General features: G+C 46.5%; 1 protein-coding gene across 3 annotated transcripts in view; it reads left to right on the top strand.

Annotated features, from left to right (window-relative positions):
• LOC144951786 (uncharacterized) overlaps positions 1 to 15,965 on the top strand; it is a 225,781-nt gene extending 209,816 nt beyond the window's left edge. For all 3 annotated transcript variants that reach the window (XM_078882163.1, XM_078882164.1, XM_078882165.1), the window contains exons 48-50: positions 8,526 to 8,573; positions 12,167 to 12,217; positions 14,397 to 15,965. In XM_078882163.1, the coding sequence (XP_078738289.1) occupies positions 8,526 to 8,573; positions 12,167 to 12,217; positions 14,397 to 14,449 (152 nt within the window). In that variant the 3' untranslated portion in view covers positions 14,450 to 15,965. The remainder of the gene's footprint in view (positions 1 to 8,525; positions 8,574 to 12,166; positions 12,218 to 14,396) is intronic.
• The last annotated feature ends 4,783 nt before the right edge of the window (positions 15,966 to 20,748 follow it).

Below are 20,748 nucleotides of genomic sequence, written 5' to 3'. Positions count from 1 at the left end.
GTGTGGGAATAGATACCACGTGTAGGTCGGTTTTGCCGCAATCATAGGGGTCTTCTGAGAACAGGAAGTGGTATTTGTGGAGCAGTTGACGAAGCTCATTTCGTTGAGTGTCGTTCTCGAGGGCGTCTGCTGCTTCAATTTGTTGTTCGATTTGTTCTTCTATTATGGAGACTCCTTGTCCTGGGTCTGGGTCCAAGGCCTTCGTGGTTTCTGGCGGCTCGGTTGAAAGTTCCTTTTGCGTTACTATCGGTTGAGTTGCCTTGGCTTCATCCGAGGGTAATACGCTCTTGCCCTTGTGTTCTCCTTCATCGGTTTGCAGTTCGTCGGTTTGGCCTCCAGGGGGCGGTATATACTCCATGAGGGGACGGTCACTTGGTGATACTGACTCTAAGTCGGCTTCCTTTCGGTCTTCTCTCAGTCTGTTAGTCATTAGCTGAGTGATTCGAATTCCTGCTGGGAGCTCGTCTTCGTTCCTGATTGTCGTTGATAGGTCGTTGAGCTCTTGTGTTATCACTTGGATTCCCGTGGAGTCTCTCATAACGTCTTCATCTTCTGAGTCCCTTTATTGCTCCGGCATTGACTGTGCCCAAATTTGTCGGGATTCAAGGTTCATAATGGGTTTCAGGCGATTCAGTAGTTCTATCCCAATGATCAGCTCTTTTCCGGGGTTCCGTACGACATATAGGGGATGGTTCATGTTGATTTTGTTGAACGTCAACTTCGTCATAATTTTGCCCAATGGTCGCATGTGGGTCCCTTCACATCCTGAGTAGGTAAGTTTACTTGGCATCATCTGTAGTGTTTCATTCTTCCTCTGGAGGGCAGTCTGGAGTTCGTCAAATAATTCTCTGGATATCATGGATATTTCTGCTCCAGTATCACAAAGGCCCTGGCTGGTCAGGGTGTCTTGCAGTATTACTTCCACGTGGACTCGTCCGACTGGTCCTACGGGAATCAATTCCCCCAGATGGTACCCTTTTCCCTCTGGTACCACTTCGGTGATTGCTTCGGGGCTTCTTGTCTTCCCTACGTTCACTTGGGCTACCTTTGCTCTGGGTGTGTCCTCCTCCTGTGTGGGTATAGTTGGTATTCTTCCCTTCGCTATTTGCATGGGAGTCTTCATACTCCCTAGGAGCTCTTTTTCCATCCTAATGTGGTGAGCATATCGATTCCTGTTAGCTAACGGTGGTCTATGCTCTATTGCTAGTGGAGGCGGCAGTGGGGGACGATATGGTGACTGGTTTGGTGGGCGTCGGCCTCCGCGGGGTAGGTATGGCCCGTCACTCGCTTTTCCTCCATAATTCCAGCCTCCGCCCTCTTCTGCATTCCATGGTGGTGGCGGCTGTGGGTGCCAGGTTCCTCTGGTCTCGTTCCTCCCCCCACGTGGAACGTTATTCAGCGTGTTGTGGACGGGTGTTGATTCTATTGGGTTAGGCGCCCTCTCCTGGGGGAATTCATGTCCACCCCGTGTGGCGCTAATATTATTCCTTGGAGATTCGCTTCCCTCCAGATCGAGGCATTCTTTATCTCTGGTGACGATGTGGGTTTTGGCTATGCTAGTGGTTTTCCGTCCGTTCACCCAGGCCGTGTGGGCCTTGCTTTCAATCTGGCGTAGGGAGGCAGTCTCGGGGTCCAACATCATTCCTACTATTCTCACTATTTCGGGTCTCAATGATTGGAAGAACATCACTTTTAAGACTGTCTTATCTCCCTGGGCATTGTCCACGTCCCCTGCGTAATATGCTTTCTTAAGGCGTAGGAGATAATCTCGTGGGTCTTCGTCTACACGCTGGGTCATCAACTTTGCCGCGTTCAATCCTTCGGATAGTGTGGAGTATTCCCCAAATCTGTTAACTACTGCTCGGCTCAATTGTTTAAAGTCACTCTTCACCCTATTTGGCAGGGAGGCTACCCATGGTCTGGCGGGTTCATGTAGGCTCCTTGAAAATAAACATGCCTTTTCTGCTGATTTACCCAGACCCCGGATCTTAGCCTCCTGTTCTACGGTAGCTATGTGAGTGTGTATGTCCCTGTTCTTGTTATGTGGATCGAAATAGGGAATTCTCACGAGTGCTTTGTCCATTAGTTTTAGTGTCTTACTGTTAAAAGTGTGTTGTTCGTCATCAGTGGTGTCGGTTCCTGAGGAGTGCTCACTTGAGCTACCCTTGTCTCTACTATCACTGTTGTCATGTTTCCCGTGTCTGTGTCGTGATCTCCCTCTGTCCGAGGATTCGTATCTGTCCCGTTGCTTGTGTCTCTTGTTTTCCTTACGTGGGTCTTGTGATTCGTGCTTGTGGGTTGGTGTGCGTGGTCTCCTTGAGCGGTGTCTATGTGGTGAGTGTTTTTGTCCTTGACCTTCATGCTGCCTACTACGTGTGTGGTGCCTGCTAGGTGAGGTGTTGTATTTATGTTTGTCTCGTGCTTCATGGTTATCGGGATTCCTGTCTCTGTCATCTGTGGTGCGGGTGGTTTTGCGTGGGTGATTTTTACGGGTCATGCGTCCCTCTGGTGAGCTCTCTCTGTTACCCATGTCGTGTTGATAATGTTTACGTGAGGTGCGTCTCTCTGGTGAGCTGTGTCTGTCATCTGTATCATGTCGGTCATGTTTGCGTGAGGTGTGTTCCTCTGGTGAGCTCTCTCTGTTACCCGTGTCGTGTTGATAATGTTTACATGAGGTGCGTCTCTCTGGTGAGCTGTGTCTGTCATCTGCATCATGTCGGTCATGTTTGCGTGAGGTGTGTTCCTCTGGTGAGCTCTCTCTGTTACCCGTGTCGTGTTGGTCATCGTCAGAGGAGTCAGTGTCAGATGAGCCGTCACCATCACGGTGGCTCTGCTTAACATAACTTTTGTAGTGCCTTTTGCACCTGTAACGTGGGTCAACTTGGCTCGGTGATTTCTGCTTATCCCATGGCTCATGCTTGTGTGATGTGCGTCTCTCCGGTGAGCTCCTGTTACCCGTGTCGTATTGGTCGTGTTTGTGCGAGGTGCGTTTCTCTGGTGACCTGTCTCTGTCATCTGCATCATGTCGGTCATACTTGCGTAGCGTGCGTCTGCCTGGTGTGCTGTTTATGTCATGTTTCCCGTCTTGCACCAGCTCCGCCCTTTTCCGCCCTATCATTACAGTGTATCCTGATGACTTAGGGTTAATTATTTGTCTCTCTCTAACGTTGGGGTGGTCGGCCTCATGTTTTCCCGTTTGTATTATTATTTCCTCTTCTCTCTCCTCGATTTGCGAGGGTGTTACTTCATCAAAATTGCTTTGCACAGTAGCCATACTCATTGTGGGATCTGGCCCTGGGCTACGTCCACGTGGCTCGGAGTGTGGTAAATTGTTACTCCCGTATGTGTTCTGTGTATCAGCGTCTGGGTGTTTCACTGGTGCATTTAGTGCGGATTCTTTCTGTCTCACGAGGGCGTGCAGACTCTCTACCTGCTCCATTAAGGACAGTTTCTCTTGTCTTTCCCTTTCAAATTTTTCCTCATTCCATAATCTTTCTCTGTCTGTCTGTGCGAGGAGATACGAGTCTACCCTCGCTATTTCTGCAATTTTTACGTCACGTTTGGCTTTGCCACATTTCATCACGTCCTTAAGTAGTTTCCTTCTATGGGCCTTAACATCTTCTGTATGGCACCCCTCCCATATATCTCTCTGCTCCGTCTGCTGGCTAGCAGTCCGTCCAGTACGTTTTAACACAAATTCCCGATACTGTTTTTCCATAGATTCCATCTCCTCCTCAGAGGTCCACTCTGTATCAGTGTTATGCGTTGGTGTGTCAAACTCAGAACGTTGTGGATCCTGTGCCATCTCTATTACGTAGTGTGGTTAATAGACTTAAGAGTGTATCTTAATTCTAACATCTCATGTGCGGCGTGAGTTACTCTAGAATTCCCCTTCAGAGCACATATAAACAATTGTATCACAGGATGCGTCAGTTCAACTCGAGCAAATAATCTCAGCCCAGCTGTCTTTGTTATACTCTGCTACTCTGGTATTTCCCTTCAGAGCGCGTGTATACCCCCGTTTATAATCACAAGGCAACGTTAGTTCACAACACTTTGATTAACACAACAGTGATTCGTTCCTGAATTCATGCATAAACTGTCTGCGAGAAATCCCGGACCCGAGCCCCCATTATGTTGTATAGGTTGGTTATCAAAATTTTGATGTGTTGTATGCGTGCGTGGGTGAAATTATTATGTTGTATATGTGGGTTATGAATATTCAGTGAAAATAATAATAATCAAATGAAATTTGGTTATTTGTGTAGTTATCCGGAAATATGTTAATTTCTGTAATTATGCACATTTAATTATGCCAATTCGAGAGGTAATCGTAGTAATTATGCGAGTGGGTGTAATTATGATAATGCAAGTCGTTATGATAACCAGACCCCGCCTCGGTGACGAGGGTGGGTTATCGATCGGAATAAGGCAATTAATCGTATGCAGTTATGCAGGTGTGGTGTAAGTATGCAAGATTAACTTAGATTAACTCGGCATCGTTGTCTAGGTTCGTCTCATTCTCGCTTATATTTCAGGTCCCCGGTTCACCCCGTTATCGCTTTAACATTTACTGAGTATGTATTAGTGTGTTTATTAAGGTCACCAAGTTCAGATCTCAACGCAGAAGCAGATCTTATGCATAGATTTCAGGAAAGAATCACACAACCACTTCTGTATTAATCAATTTATTACTAATTCAACCTCAACTATGATATAGTATGCGAACTCTCATTCCCGGAACGTCAACACGGCATCAATACAGTATCATCAACGATTGTCTGATTTCACTTTGACAACGGCACATGGATCCCGCATAACGCGATGGTTGTTAGTGAGAGAGAGTCGTTAAAACATGCAAATACTATGCTAAGAAAAACCTTAACGTTAATGAATGATTACTCAATATTGTTCACGCAGTACCGTACTCCTTATTGATCATACGCAACCCTTATCACGTTGTTAGCACCTTGGGTCACGGGACAGTTGAATATTCTGTAGAGGATGCGAGTACGTGCGGCGATTATGACTGAAAGATACTTGAAAGATTATACGGCGATAAAAAAAACACAATCAAAAACAGTTATTATTCTTAAAGGCACCAATCTCAACAGATACATCGGCAGGTTATCTGACAACAGAATGGCTCGGAGTAAGGGCCTGCGACGGTGCTCCTTTCCCGAAGATCGTTATCTTGTACCAAGTTTACTAATTGGGGACCAGATCACCTGATAAGGATCTGGTGGGCCACCACTCCCCACGTGAGCGTGGCTCGGTGGAAGGAGGTGCCAAGAATCAATTCGTATTGATGGATCTGTTGGGAATTTATGCGATTAAGAGTACAGCCCACTAAATATTAAAGATAAAAATTACGAATACTCTTATAAACGACGGATGGCCATCACTCGGTCTCGTTGTGATGCCTTCACAGCCACGGATGGCTTATGGGTTCGAGTGTGTTTGAGTGGTAAGAGTTGTCTTGAATAGTCAGTGTTCGGAGTCGGTTCTTTATGTCAAACAGACGCCTGGTGGTCGTGTGGTGAGGGGGCGGTGCGCGTCATACGTATCAGTCGCTCCCCTGTCACCGTGGTGCCCGTTGATACGCTGTCGCCGTTCGGACCCCGGTCGGTAGGTGGCGCCCACAGCTCGCTCGCAGCGTGCAGTGTTGGGTCGTCGACCAAGGGTGAGCACAAAGCCTCGTCGCCAAACCGCGATCGTCACCACTCTGGCGGCAGCAGAGACCTCCGACTCAGCAGAGGTTGACCCACGCAGGCCGAGTTGAGCTGTCAAGCGGGTCTTGCCCGCCTGCAGAGGAGATGGGGAGCCGCTTGAGTCGAGCCCCGAGAGCCGGCTCCGGTGAGCCGATCGAACTCGGCTGAGTCCCAGACGAGCTGAAGAGTCGAGCCGACCCGCTGGTCGCAGCTCGCTCCTGAGTCGACCCTCCCGGTCGAGCTGGTTTCCAATGCTCAGGGTCCTTTCTTTTATGCCGAAAAATCCCTTTGGGTCCTGCCCACAAGGCGGGGTTTCTTTCGATTTTTGCTGTGTCAGGATCTGTCCGTAGGTAGGTGTGTCCATGTGTGTGTCCGTACGTCCGTATGTCCTTGTGTGCATCACCCACGGTATATTCCGTTGTCATACTCCCTCCATAAAATCCACGAGCAAACAATCAGATGTTACAAATTGCCTCACAGTCGTCTCTCTGTCTGGGTGCGATATTATCTCTTGTCTGGCCTTCTTCATGAACCAAAACACAGACGTTACAAATCGTCTCACAGGCGTCTCTGTCCGTGTTGCACGACCTGGAGGGAGGGCAACACTCCCTCCGACCCTCACCGATGCACAAAGAAATGGTTAAAAAGTTTTAAGTTAACATTTGTCCCTTACCATTTCACAGTTATGATTCTGTATGTAACCTAAGGTCTGCCGTTTCCCATCGTGGTGCTTGACCCAAGTGGAGGTGCCTCCCCGAGCGTATACACACTCTTATCCCGCGCTGCGGGAATACAAAGACGGCCGGGATCTCCCTTTCTCTCCGACCCTGGGTTTAACATCGCTCTTTTATTATGTATTTTATATTCGACCTGGTGGTGATTCATCCCGTTATCCTGGCTTTTCATAAGTTTTACTTTTGTCTTTTCATGCATAGGCTTATTATTATTAATTTATTTCCGATATCTTAGGTTAAGGGGTAAGTTTCTTGATCCTAGGAATTCGTATTCCTTGGTGTCTGCATGGTTATATAAGCGGAATATAGTTTACGGTGAATAGCGTTAACATTGATGTTATGTACGATATTATGTATTGTGATGTCTTTAACTTAACTTGTTGGTCAGGGCTTTACTGACATGAAGTTGCATTTCATAGCCCCGCAGTCTTTGCCCCACTCTGTCTCTGCTCGCCGTTGTTGTTGCTGTCCAGCTGACGCCGTTAACTCAAGGCCTCATTAATTTCCGTCACTCCTTGTAGGTGAGGGCGGTTGAACCTTGGAGTCAGTTCTGGTTTTTGTCTGCCTGCTTCTTCTGATGTCCCCTGACCCCGGGAGTTATTATTTCTACTTTTATGGCCTGTCGAAGCCCGACTCGCTGTTGCTGGGCTGGTGGGTCGCTGGGTTGGTGTCGTTCCCGGCTTTTTGCTTACGTTTGCAGTTCGCCGTGCTCTTAATTTCCTTCCCTCTTCAACCTTATATCGACTATTCGCTCCTGTCTGGGTGCGATTCAATTTTGACTTAGGAAGGTTCTGATTGTCATATGCTTCGGGTCGAGTTGTATAAAAAGTATTAAAGTATGGAAATAACATTTCATATTGACTTAATGATGGTGATGGTTCAGTAGGCGTAACTTGTGGCCTGGTTTAATTGGAGTGGGTGTGAATATCAATAACTTTAGCCTACCCTGTTGTTAAATTCCGACTTTAACGTTACTTTAATAGCAATACAGAATAATTGAGCTTTTTGTCTTAACTAGGCGAACGCGAACTTCTGGTGACCCCCGCAGCCTTGTTGTTGCTGAGTCTGCATCCTTGAGAGATATACAACCCTCTTATTCGTCTCACTGTGGCCACCCAACCTTCTGCTCTGGGAGTGTTATTCTTAATTTCAGGTCAAAGGCCCCCTCACGTTCAGACGTGCAGGGTTGTTTAAATCAGCTCCCTCCCCTGTGCACACAGCCTTGAGCTGACCCACTTATTTAATAATTTAATTCCTTGGCCTTTTTGGGTATCTTTGCTCCCTCCAGTTCATTACTTAACAACCCCTGGTGTTTTGCAGTTTGCTGCGCTTTGGTGTGTTTTCATTCATTATATAACAAGTAAAAAGATAATATATAAAAAATATCAATTTTGGAAGAAGGCAAGTACACAACAACACCCCGCTTATAACCACTCCGGCGTGGCCGGCTCCGCCCCAGGCCACGCCCCCCTTCCCGATCCTTCGGGAAGGCCCGAGCCCCCAACCACCTAACCCTCCTGGGGCCCCCGGCCCCCATTTATCCGGTCACGTGTCCTGTTGGGTTCACGCAGAGTTTCACGGCCTAACACGACCTCCGTAACACCCGCCTACAGTCCCCATACCGAGCCAACACAGTAGTGTCGTTCTACTACACTACAATAGAAAATGAGAAATTTGGAATGTAGAAGTTATGAGAGAAAAAACAGATGGGTGTGAATCCTGTTTGTGATTTGTCACTAAAATGTGCATTATAAATATGTATATAATTAGTAGTCATGAAGCAGTTCAAGTTGTCCTGTATTTTATGAGCATTTGCTTCCATGGGTTGTTGTGGGTATAATTTGAAAACAAGGCATTGCAAAAGCTGCATTAAGTTGTCTAATTGTGTGATTTTTTTCTTGTTAAAATCTCCCTTCAATCTGACTAACTTCAGCATACTTGTGATTCAAAAAAACATTACAATTTTGTTTGCCGTTTTAATCAGGTTTCTCCCATATTTGTGCATGAAATATGATAGTGATCATGACTTAATGCTTTATTCCAGATTGCATTTCGCTGACGAGCTCTGCTGTTCTTTCAGATCTCGCAGTGGCAGCCGATTCCCACCCTCCAAAACGCAAGCGGAATGGTACGGTGTACTGCTCTGCTAAGCTTGGTAGACAAGGCAGCGCCACCCACATACACCACTGTCACTCATGTGTAGCTGTAGGCTTCAACAGCATCAGAGCCTGAGATGCATCTTTAGCAAGTTGGACCTGGGGTCTGTGTTGGTGCAGTGTTTGTGCATGGATGATGATGATATAAATGTACTAAAAAGCATGTAATGAAAAAAAAAATTGCGACTGTAAATGAAAACAGCAATGTATGAATGTAAAGTATGATTTATTTAAATAATGCAGTGTGTTGAAACATATTCCTGTTATTACCTTCATGTAAGCTTCTCAAATATTTCCATCAATGTTTGGTAATGTTTCAATGCAAAATCTTCTCAAAAGCAAATATAGCAACAGTTGCAATTATATTCAATGCGTTGGATGTATCATACATACATAGCATTATTCAAGCTAAATGTTGTATGGCCTATGGGATGTGGTAAACATGCCTAAGTGTGCAAAATTTAATTCAGACCTCAACAACATTAATTGCAGTGGTGTGGATTTGGTATATTCATTGCTTACTCTCACCACTCCACAGATTGATCTTTACTTTAACCAATGGATCCACATAACTGTATAGAGATTACAATGAATGTTACATTACCGTATTTTCCCGCAAATAGCCTGCATACGCATATAACCCGCAGACGCATATACCCCGCAAAAATAGCGTTTTGTGTAAAACAAATTTCAGATAGCCCGCACCTCCGTATACCCCGCATGCATTCATATCTTTAACGTCGTTACCGCAGCTTAATTCCATCATTAATACAAAGTTTACATTTGTAATACATTCCACTATCAATTGTTAACATTAAAATCATAACGTGCACAAAGAAAATAAACTGGAAACGAGCGAACTTAAAACAGTAAATAAGTAACAAAAGTAAATATCCAATAAATAAGTAACACATAACTGGTAGAAAAGTACCTTAAGTAAGCGTACTGTTAGGCTTACCAGCATCCGACCTCATCATATTACAGCTACTGGATCGGTAGTTACCCCTGTACAGTTTTAGCACTGGTAGATTGCGCACTGCGCAGACATTAGCGGCACTACGGTAACGCCATTGCCTCCTGGCAACAAAGCCATTGGAAGTTTGAAACAAAGCTCATGGTTGCGACTGTATAATGCTCTGGCAATAGCAGCGGCCTAAGGGACTCAGCAATTATGATTCCGCGTCTGGTAGACGCTTGTTAAGGCCCTTCCCATTGTGCAATCCATAGCCTCAGCTGAAACTTTCGCACCCCCCTACAGCCACTGAAAGTATTATGGTAAACAAAGTGCGCCCACTTCATACATTGTCGTTTCATTGTACAAACAATTCGAATCATTTAAAACGTGACAACATGTGCAATTTTAGTGTGAATGGTTTATTCAGCAGTGCATTAGTCAAAGGTAAGTGTTGCATAGTGGATGGTCCTACCATGAAAAATTTAAACGAGTTGTGACATGTCACACGTGTAAAATATTTTTTGGATAGCCCGGACCTCCATATACCCCGCAGGGTCTTGTTTTGTTTGGTAAAAGTGGTATACCCCGCGGGTTATATGTGGGAAAATACGGTACTCATAATAATATCTGCAGGTCAATGGTGTGATTTACCTCATCATTATTTCAAACTAAAGGGAAGCCCATCCTATACACACCTGACATTAGTAACCAAACACTCACCAGTCACCACTTTCACTGCACCACTCGCCACTTACGACTCGGCAATCGCCACACTCACCACTCACCGGACACTACTCAAATGCAACTTACAAATTAGACACCAGCAAAAACTCAAAGTCATGTACCACCTGATACTCACCATTTACACTTTTCAGATAGTCACAATTCATCAATCACTAGAAATTCAATACCATATGTTCATATATGCGTCTGGTCAGAATAATCCCTGCCTGGAACAATCCGCAAAGCCATCACTCCAACCATCAAGAAGGATCCTGTTGAGGAGCCTTTCAAGACCATCACCTTACCCTACATTGCTGGGGTTACAAAAAAGATCTCCAAAATCCTGATTAAACACAAGATCCAGGTCCGATTCAACACAGTACATAAAATCCGTGATCTGGTCCCGTCTGTAAAAGATGTGGTTCCAGACATACAGTACCCTGGCGTCTACAAACTAAGTTGCCTCTGTGGTAGCAGTTACATTGGAGAAACCAAACGACATGTCTCGGACCGCATCCGTGAACATAAAGCAGACCTGAAACACGGTAGGACAAACACCTCAGCCGTGGCAGATCACTGTTACAATTCATTTGGCTCACAAGACATTGACTTCTCCAAGACAGAGGTTCTCTGCAAGCCATCTGGCTATCATGAGAGATTCGTTCATGAGGCGATCCACATATACAAACACAGAGACAATTTCAATCGAGAAGATGGATTCTGGCTTAGCAATCATTGGAAGGATGTAATAAACCATTTCGGATCTTAACTGATTGTGTTCACGTTTACGGTGACTCTCAGACCGCGTTCCACTGACTGGCATTGTATTCTCCGCAGGGAATGGATTCTTTGCTCTGCTACTCTCCCATTCTCATATTTCGTTGCTGCCTCTTAGTATCTTTCACACGACGGTCAATGGTACAGTGTATAATAACAAATAGTATAACATTTATATGCTTAATACAATGTACAAAGTAATATATAGTATCGTAATTGTATAGTGAATATATAGCAGTGTGATATACATTAGGGTGGGTAGAATAATACATAGTGTAATATAACAATGTATAAGGTGGTGTATAGTAATACAGTATATAATTTAATGTTGGGTTTGTCTATGGCAGCATATAGTACGGGGCAGACCTGTTTGATGTAAGGGAGAAAATTTAGCTGGAAGCATATTATATTTTTTGCGACATAGAATTGTAATGTATTACTTACTGTTAGTAGCTCAGCTTATTGGAGAGTATATTTAGTATACTGATGATACTATGAAGTTTATACTTTAGTTTTTTACGTGGTTGTTTGGTTGCTGCAGCTGCATACTATTCACATTCCTTCCCTTTGTTGGTGCTGCCCCTGCCCCCTCCCTTTGATGCTGCTAATCCTGTATAATGCATGGGCATAATATGACTTTGAAAACCCCCCGCCCACCTCCCACGCATTTCACAATTAGCACTATTCGCATTCCTGCATTTCCCATAAATATGCTAAATTCCTCTTCAAATGCAAATTCTTTTGTCAAGGCTCTCTTCCTCCTCCCTCACAGCTTAAATAGACACTCCAAGCCTAAGACGTGTCATTTAGACTCTGTCTTATCGACAGACATGTTCTTCACCTGAGGACGGCTGCTTGCGTTGTGGCCGAAACGTCGTGAGAATTATTTTATTGTGTTTTATTTTTATTATTTTATTACTTCCCTTCTACGTGACTTTACCGAAAGAACCAAGAAGATGAACCTGTATGATGTAAATTACTCAAGTAAATGTTGCGACAGACAGTTTAACAAATGTTATTGCAAATATAGATTGTGTTTATCACTACTCTACGTAACAATGTATGGTTGAGGTTACATTTCCCTGCTAACTTCTACACTCTGTTCTTCAGATCCAGCAGGAGGAGCGCCTTCCAGTCCCCCACAAGGAAAGCAAGACGACGGTAAGCTGTGTTTTTGCGAGAGTGTAGTTGGCTCTACTCAAGAAAATAACTATTTGAAGTCTTGTTAGAAGTTTCAGTAGTGGTAGCTGTGTTAATATTATATTTTTCACTTGAAGATGGGTAAGAACACTTACATATGGGTCACATTTTTACTGCAGAACACAATCGGGTAATTTAGAAGTACTTTAATTATTTTTGTAAAAACAAGATTCGTCCCATTACTCTTTAAAAAGGCTAAAAAATGTTCATTAATGTATACAAGGTAAATGGATATCCGTCACGTAAAATTAAGTACATTGCATTCCCTATTGGCACCACCATGGTGGAGCATTGGTTCACCTCTGCTCCCTGCAAACCAGGTTTCTTTTGCTTATCACTCAAACACAAAGCTTACCAGGCACACACACGCACAGTGAATTCACTTTTGATGTTTACGTGATCAGGAAGTTGGTATATCTGTTCCAGTTGTTATAAATCAAGCATATAATTGACTGTTTAAATATATGTTTATTAAATTAATGTTTTATTTATGCATGTTAATAATCTATAAAAACAATAGCATGTCATCAGCAGCGGACCACGTAATATACAGAAGCGAGTACACAGTGCAGAATGCCACATCATACAGATTATTTACTGCCCATGCGAACTATTCCCAGACCATGTTTTTTGGTTACATTTATTTTTAAACATTCTTAACTTTTTTATTTTCAGGTAGCCTTTCAATCTTACCCTTAACCGAGTCCAACTAAATTTCGATTTAAAGCTTTCGTGACTGCAGGGATTCATATTCTTGGTTCTTTCTACGTGACTTTACTGAAATAACCAAGAATATGAGTACAACTAGTTATACTTTACATGTTTCATCAGATAAAAAAAAATCTGTTTAGCAACCAGTAATTATGGACATCCTTTGCCAGTATCAAAATATGATAATAGGGTTTTCCCCTTTTTTCTGGCAATAAAACAGGTGTTAAGATGTTAAAACACCAAACTGAAATCTTTTACAAGGAATCATGTCTGCATTAACCACAATGCTTGTGGTCAGAATGCAGACAATGCATATATTATCATAATATTTTTGTTTGCATTCTGACCACAAGCATTGTGGTTAATGCAGACATGATTCCTTGTAAAAGGTTTCAGTTTGGTGTTTTAACATCTTAAAACCTGTCTTGTTGCCAGAAGAAAGGGGAAAAACGTTTTATCAGCAATTATAGACTTTTCACAAATAGCCCGGTGTCAGACTGGTGGTAAAAGTATTCCAAGTTAAACGCAATCATTCCTACCTAATGATCTTTATATGTGTGAGGTTATGTATCCTTAGACAATGTCCCGTTTAGTTTTCCATGGTATTACACGTTAAAATGTGATTACATTACCATGTTGTTATGTTATGAACAAACATGATCTTTTGCTGCGTGTGTACATTATTAGCAGCCAGTGCTAACGCCACTGCACAAGATTGCCTCAATGACTATCATTCTTAGTCTAGAGGCCAGATGAAGACTTTTTATGCATCATCAGCAACTACAAGACTCCATCTGCCATCCTATATCTCCATGTTGTGCTGCTTAATCTGCATTGTTGCCTCTCTCGTCAGTTTACTATCTTGCATGTGCTCACTGTCTTGGCTGTCTCTTTTAGCCTGATGCACTAACTTTTTTCAGATGAGGCTTTTTTCTGAAGCTTTTTACAATTTCAATCAGCCTAGACTAAACTAAAGTTAGTATTTTATTTGTCCTCCATAGTTCAGAACAAAAGTTAACTTTTTTTACACTTGCATATTCAGAACAAATGCATAAATCAACCCAGTTAATAACCCAGCAGCGATGTTACAGGTAGCACTTCACCAACCCAGTAGTTCAGTGGCATTCTTCAGTAGTAGCTGTACCAAAACAAAGGACATTATTTGCGAATGCTTAGTTTTATGTTTCGTAAACCTCTGTTGCCAAATTAACGTGGAAAATAGACATTGACAATACATGATCAATACATCAATCCGGTGCTTATTAACCATGTTAGTCAAGTATGTACATCATAAACCAGAAAGTGCAAGGTCTTGTGGTAGATTAAATGTATGAACAAACATGTGGGAAGATATATAAGTACATGCGTGGCTGCTTACTAACCAGAAGTGTCAACATTCTAATGAGAACATGTTGATTTTTCATTTCAGACTTGGACATGGAAACTGTTAATGAGATCATAAAGGCTATGGAGGAAAACTAAACACCTTCTCTTGAATAAGTTTAAGATGGGTTGTTGTTGCAATACAACAATCAAAATCACTGAAGACACCTGATTTTATATCTCACTATTCTTTTTGAAACTTAAATTTACAAATTTTGGGATACATTAGAAGGTTATGTTTACTCTGACAGTTTTAAAGTTGATTTTGGGGGAATTATAACATTTAGACATGGTATTCATAAAAATACACTCATAGTTTTAAGTCGTATCTCTTTAAGTAGTTAACATTCTCAAGCCCACTCTACTCTGTAACAATATAGCTTACTAGTGATGTCATGGCCATGTAAGTCAGTAAACCACCGCAAGGGAAGCCATGTGATGCATTTTGCGCCAATGCACAACGCAGCAACTTTTCTCAATCATTGCTGCTTTACAGCACAACACAACAACCTTATCGAGTCATTATATTTGCACGTACACAGTTATCTCAATTATCGGTGAGGTGATTATCCGGGATGCCTTTACCATGCTTTCTCCATGATCACAAACATGCAGGAAAGCCTTTTACAATAAATATGGACGACACATTGTGTCATCGCCCCCACTCTCCATAGATTTTTGAGCTTCATTCACATCCGTGATCAAAAATATGTGTTTTTTATTATCTGGCCACCCCTGCCTCTCAATTCCCCGCATAATCAAGAGTTGACTATATATTTTATTTGCAGTGGGAGAATTACATTTTGAATATATTATTATGGTTAAGTTGCTATCTATTTGTACTTTAAATTCCCTCAAGTGATGTTTAATGAATACAAAGGATAAGATTTGAAATCTCAAAAATCGACACAGGAACACGTGCAATAGATGAGGACAAATTGCATCGTTATTTGAATGTGGCTATACAATAAGAACCATTCATAATTCACAATCCCAGTGACTTCCATTGTCAGATTTCCAAGGATACTTAAAGAGAGCACTTGTTATAGACGCAGCCATTATGCAGCCGTTTTAAATACTGGAATCGCTATTCTTCTGGCTTTCTACGTAGCTCAACATTATAATTAACCTTTGTCATTATACATTCTAGCAGAGTGAGACAATAATTAGCATGTTAACTCTGTATCATGATTAGTTTGTGGTTTGTTATCTGTAGAGTGGTTTATATTATCCATTTATGTTATCCATAACATTTACGTTTTTGTTGCATCTACTCAGAAATCATATAGAGCAGTTCTAATAGCATTGGTAATAAATAAGAAATAGAAGTAAACACTTAAAATTCTCACAATAATGCAGCTTGTACTCTTGGTGTAATTACAATTATTTCAATAAAGCTTGGTGTGAAATGTGTTTTGCACTTGTCAATGATAATGTTGAACCATATTCACGTGCTTTTAAACAACATTTGCCCTCAATGAGTTTTTTTGCGGTGTTATTATAAACACCCTGCTTGGGATGTTTGGCCATTTGTTTTGCATTATTTTATTTACAACTGGAGAAACCACATGCATGCCAGAGAGCACTCAACATGTAATAAAGGACTCTTTCACTGTGTCTGTCTCCGTTGTCCTTTATTCGGGTTCTTACAGCTTGTCCCACACGGCCCTCGCTCAGAGCCTCCCCGCTTGGCAGCTCCACAGCTGCTGACGCTCCCGTAGCCTTTTCCCACTCTCCGCTTGCAGCTCTGCTGCAAGCTCCCCTGTGCAGTCCTTCAGCTGCTCCCACTGCAGCTCCACCGCTGCTCCCCGTTCCTCCTTTGCCCGGTCACCGCTGGCCGACGGTGCCGAGTCTTACGCGTGGCGATCTCGCCACTCTCCACTCTCCGCCCTGTGTGGCCTCACCCTGTCTATTCCCAACTCTCTCCCCGTCTCTTCCGGTTCTCTCCCTTAAGAGCTTCCCCTCTCTCTCACGTGACCTAACCCCTCCCCCCGTGACGTCATATCCGCGAGGCCGTTTTACGCCCGCATTACAAACACACCCCAGAGACATCCCGTCACAAACCCACTTTGTACTGCCTCCTGCAAGCAGCGCAGAGCCAAAGCACGTGCGTGTGCCACAGTGGCCTGCCTCTGGATTCTAACTGGTCAACAGCATAATATTCCTGTGCGATCCATCCACCTGAACTCTAAGTTGCTACAGTGAACGAGTGTTTCACAGCAGCATATATGCGTGTAGTAAAACCCCGGCGAGCCGAACTAATGGGGGGGGAGGGGAGCACTGGTCCGACTCGTTATAAAGATAACACAAACAATACTATGAATCAGTATGTAACATGTATTATAAATTAATTATTATATATGCATTTTGTGTTTAATGCTAGATAGGAATATATACAACTAATTATTCACGTGTATTTCCAGTCTAAAACATGTAATGTGTATTTCCGGTGTGGCTGTGCTACTCGCAGTTAAGTTGTGTTGCTGCTCTCCGAAGAGCCGATGCTGTGAAAGTGTTGTCCCCGGTGTAAATCCGAGTCTGCAATCAAACGTAGGCATCCGACAGATTCGCATGTCTACACATTTTCTGCATGACCAGTCTCATTTGCTTTGGAATGGGCAATGCTCGTGTGTGAAGGACAGTGGCACACATGCAATGAGCAATGTGTGTGCTCCATGGGTATAGTCGACCTCTGAGCAGCCCGTTCAAATCCCACATTCCCTGCTCCATAGCCCAGCAGCCCCCCAAAAATGAGTAGTTCTCGCATTGCGCGATGCCGATAGCTGCCACAAGCAGAGGTGTAAGGCAATGGGAGTGAGACGCAAGCTTAAAAATCAGTGCGTTGCAGCCATGCACCCTACATTGTCAATCACATGCTGGGTTGGTCTTGACAGCACTCATTTAAAAAGTCTTTAAACTCGGTAAGGCTTTCCTGGATAAATAACATCAACTGCAGCATGCATCACCATCGATGTTGTCATTATGATTAATAGTAGCAAATGTGGGGGCCGTTGGCCCCCGGGGTCCCTCCCGCCTTCATCCCCTATTCCGTTTACGTTACCCCACCTCCCTATTACCCGCTACGGTTTCACCGGCATTCGAACGCGACGCCCCTACTGTTACAGCCTCGCGCCGCGCTCCCACGCTGCGAGCATACGTGCGCACAGCATCATCAATCAAACGCCACACTCCCCCACTTTACACCGCTACGTACAGCTCTCGCACATTGCGAGCGTGTGCCCGTCTATAGCTCACGTCGAATAACCACGTTACCAATGCGCATCCGTATCCGACACGTAACGAACGTATGCGCACTCACGCACACAGCTCTCCGCGGCACTCCAACTCAACTCACGTTATGATCGCGCACCTGTATCACACACGGAGTGAATACACGCGACACCCACTCTCGCGCCGCTCTGCGCAGAGCTCCCCTGAGGCGAGCCGCAGCACTACACTCACCCCTGACTACTCGCGTTATGATCGCGCACCTGTATCGCACACGGGGTGGACGCACGCATACACACGCAGCTCCCCACTCGACACACTGCACGACAAGATCACGCGAGACCACGCTTCGCTATTAATGATTTATTATCTGCTACCTGGTAATTACTGTTATGTCAGTATAAGTCGACGAGGCTGGCCTATCCTACTTCCCCTGGACCTATTCTCTATTTATCGGCTTATGATACCCTGTCACCTTGCTACTCACGGGTCGAAGTATTTGGCGTCCTGTGGCTTTTCCTCTATGCCGTCGGGGCACGTCGCGCGGACGTCCGGAGGGCAGAGCTGGGAGCCGACTTGCACCCGTGCCTCTTGAAGAGAAGTGAGGAGAGAGAGATTTCCCCTTTGCGCTCCCTATTTATCCTCCCTACCTCAAAGGGATCCGGCTCTGAACAATGGGCTCGCGATCCTCTGGCACGTACACGGCGGCGCCGGGCGCTTTTGATATGCTAATCAGTGTGCGGCGTGCGCGGCGTAAATCCCAATTAATCCCTTATCCTCCCTAACAATGGGGCCTGCGCGCTCAAGCGCAACCATCCCAACCTTCCGTGACTATGCGCAAGTGCCCCTGCGGTCCTGCTACTCATGCTATCCCGTCCTTCCCCTGCTTGTCTCGTCGACCCGTGGGGGTGTGTGTGGGGGGAAATGCGCCTCAACCGCGGTGGCCGAATGCCCCACGCCGCGACCACACCATATTAAGGCCGGTCGCAGCGCCGTGGCGCAACGTAGCACGGGGGAGGTCATCCAATTCCCTGATCGCCGGAAACCGTGAGAGTTAATCCCGATAAGGGTTTCTCGGATAAAAACCGGTCGGCCAGGTGACCTCCCCTCGGAGCTCTATGGGGGGGGGGGGGGGGAATGCGTGCGGGTGTGTTCATGTGAGGTGAGGTGAGGGGGACAAGGGGTTGGCTCCGTTGCTTGGTGGTGGCGAGGTCGGGGATGGGCGCCTGCCGAACGGCTTCGTGGCGGCGGCATCACAAAGCCCCCCGAGGTGCCAGTCCCCGTCCCGGGTTGACTGGAGCACCTCGCTTGGGCCGCGCCCACGAGGAAACGTTGCGGGGTCCGGGGGATCCGTCCGGACCTGGTGGCTGGCCTCGGGGCGGGTGGTTCCGTCCTCTGTAGCTCCTGCGGCTCTCCCCGTCCTCCGGCACCTGTGGGCTGGGGCACAAACTCAGCAGCGGAAGGGTTTAGTGGCCGTCGTCCGCGCCGTCTCCGGACTGGATCGGGGCGTCTCGGGGGCCCGGCGGGGCCCATGTAGTGTGCGAGGCCCCCCAACACGAGGGGTGCGGGTACTCCGGGATTTCGGGGCCTTCGGGTGACGGGGTTCTCTCTCGCCGGGGCCGCTTTCCACGGTTTTAAGCGGCGGACATTGACCACCGTCTCTCGACCCCTCTCCCCGCCATAAATTAGTACCCTCCAGGGGGAGATCTGCCGCACCACGGTCCAGGGTCCCCGCCAGTAGGTCGTCAGTTTCCCCACCTGCCCGGCCCCGACGCGAGGGGTGTGTAGCCACACCTTTGCGCCTGTCAGGAATAAGGGGGGTTCCATGCGGGGTCGGGTGCCCTGTTCCTGCCGCCGATGCGCGGCTTCCCCTTGCGGGTATGCTCGGCCTCGGGCTTCTCGCAGGGTCTCCAACAGGTGTTCTACGGGGCGGCTTCCCTCCTCCGGCTGGGGGGAAGGGACGCCGAATAGCAGATCTGCGGGTAAACGAGACTCACGGCCGAACATCATCAAAAACGGGGTTTGTCCCGTCGACGTGTGTACGGTGGTGGCGTAGGCAAAAAGGGCGTAGGGGAGGTGTTCGTCCCAATCCCGTTGATTTGCGGCCGCCATACGTTTGAGTTTCCCCGCTAGGGTCTGATTCATGCGCTCTACCATACCGTTCGCTTGGGGGTGGTACGCTGTGGTTCGGTCCTTCTGGATTCCGAATTCTCGGCACAGTGCCTGGAACAGCTCGGCCTCGAACTCGCTACCCTGGTCGGTGAGGACTCGTTCTGGGATCCCGTGCTTCAGTACGTAATGTTCCACGAATGCCCGGGCCACCACCAAGGCCGTTTTATCAGGGATGGCCACTGCCACGGGGTAGCGGGTGAAATACTCTACTGCGACTAGAATATACCGGTTGCCTCGATGGGATCGTGGGAATGGCCCCTGTAGATCGATCCCGACCAGCTGATTCGTGCGGCTGACGCGGAACGGCCTTAGGGGTACCTGGTATCGTGCCGGTTTCGGCCCGCACTGCTGACAGGCGCGGCAGCCCTGTACCCAGGCCGCCACGTCTTGTGGCAATTTGGGCCAGAGATACTGGCGACGCAGGGTCTCTCGAGTGCGTCGTTCCCCATCGTGGCCCCCGAGTGGGTGGTCATGCACCAGCCGTAGCAGCTGGGGTCGCACCTGGGCAGGAACACAGATGCACCCCGGCTGGCCGGCCTCGGTTAACTCCCGTACCACTCCGTTCTGCACACACAACCGGGCATACAAACCGCTCCAGGGTCCTGGTAGGGCGCTCTTTTCCTCCCGCAGTGCCGCCTCCACTGCCGCCAGATCGGGATCCCGCTGCTGGGTCTGTCTCAGCTGCTCGTCGTTCAGGCCCGGGAAGGCGCAGCCGACGTCCTCCTGGATCCGTCCGATCGGGTCCCGAGCCGCGGGTCCCGCGCTTGCCGGGCGGTCGACGGGATCCTCGGTGCCACCTGTGAGGGTCTCTGTGGCGCACACTGCACTCTCTCTCGCTGGGGGGAGGTCAGTGGCCGCGGCCTCTCGGGGGTCCGTTGCCTGCCGGCAGCGTCCCCCCGTGAAACACGGGCAGGCCTCCTCCGCCCTTGTCTCGGCGTACACCGTGGGCCGCCTCGACAAGGCGTCCACGTTTGCATGCGTCCGGCCAGCCCGATACT

Source organism: Lampetra fluviatilis, chromosome 3, assembly GCF_964198595.1.
Source record: "Lampetra fluviatilis chromosome 3, kcLamFluv1.1, whole genome shotgun sequence".
In the NCBI taxonomy this organism is placed as follows: Eukaryota; Metazoa; Chordata; class Hyperoartia; order Petromyzontiformes; family Petromyzontidae; genus Lampetra; species Lampetra fluviatilis.
This window is presented reverse-complemented; position numbering and strand designations above follow the sequence as displayed.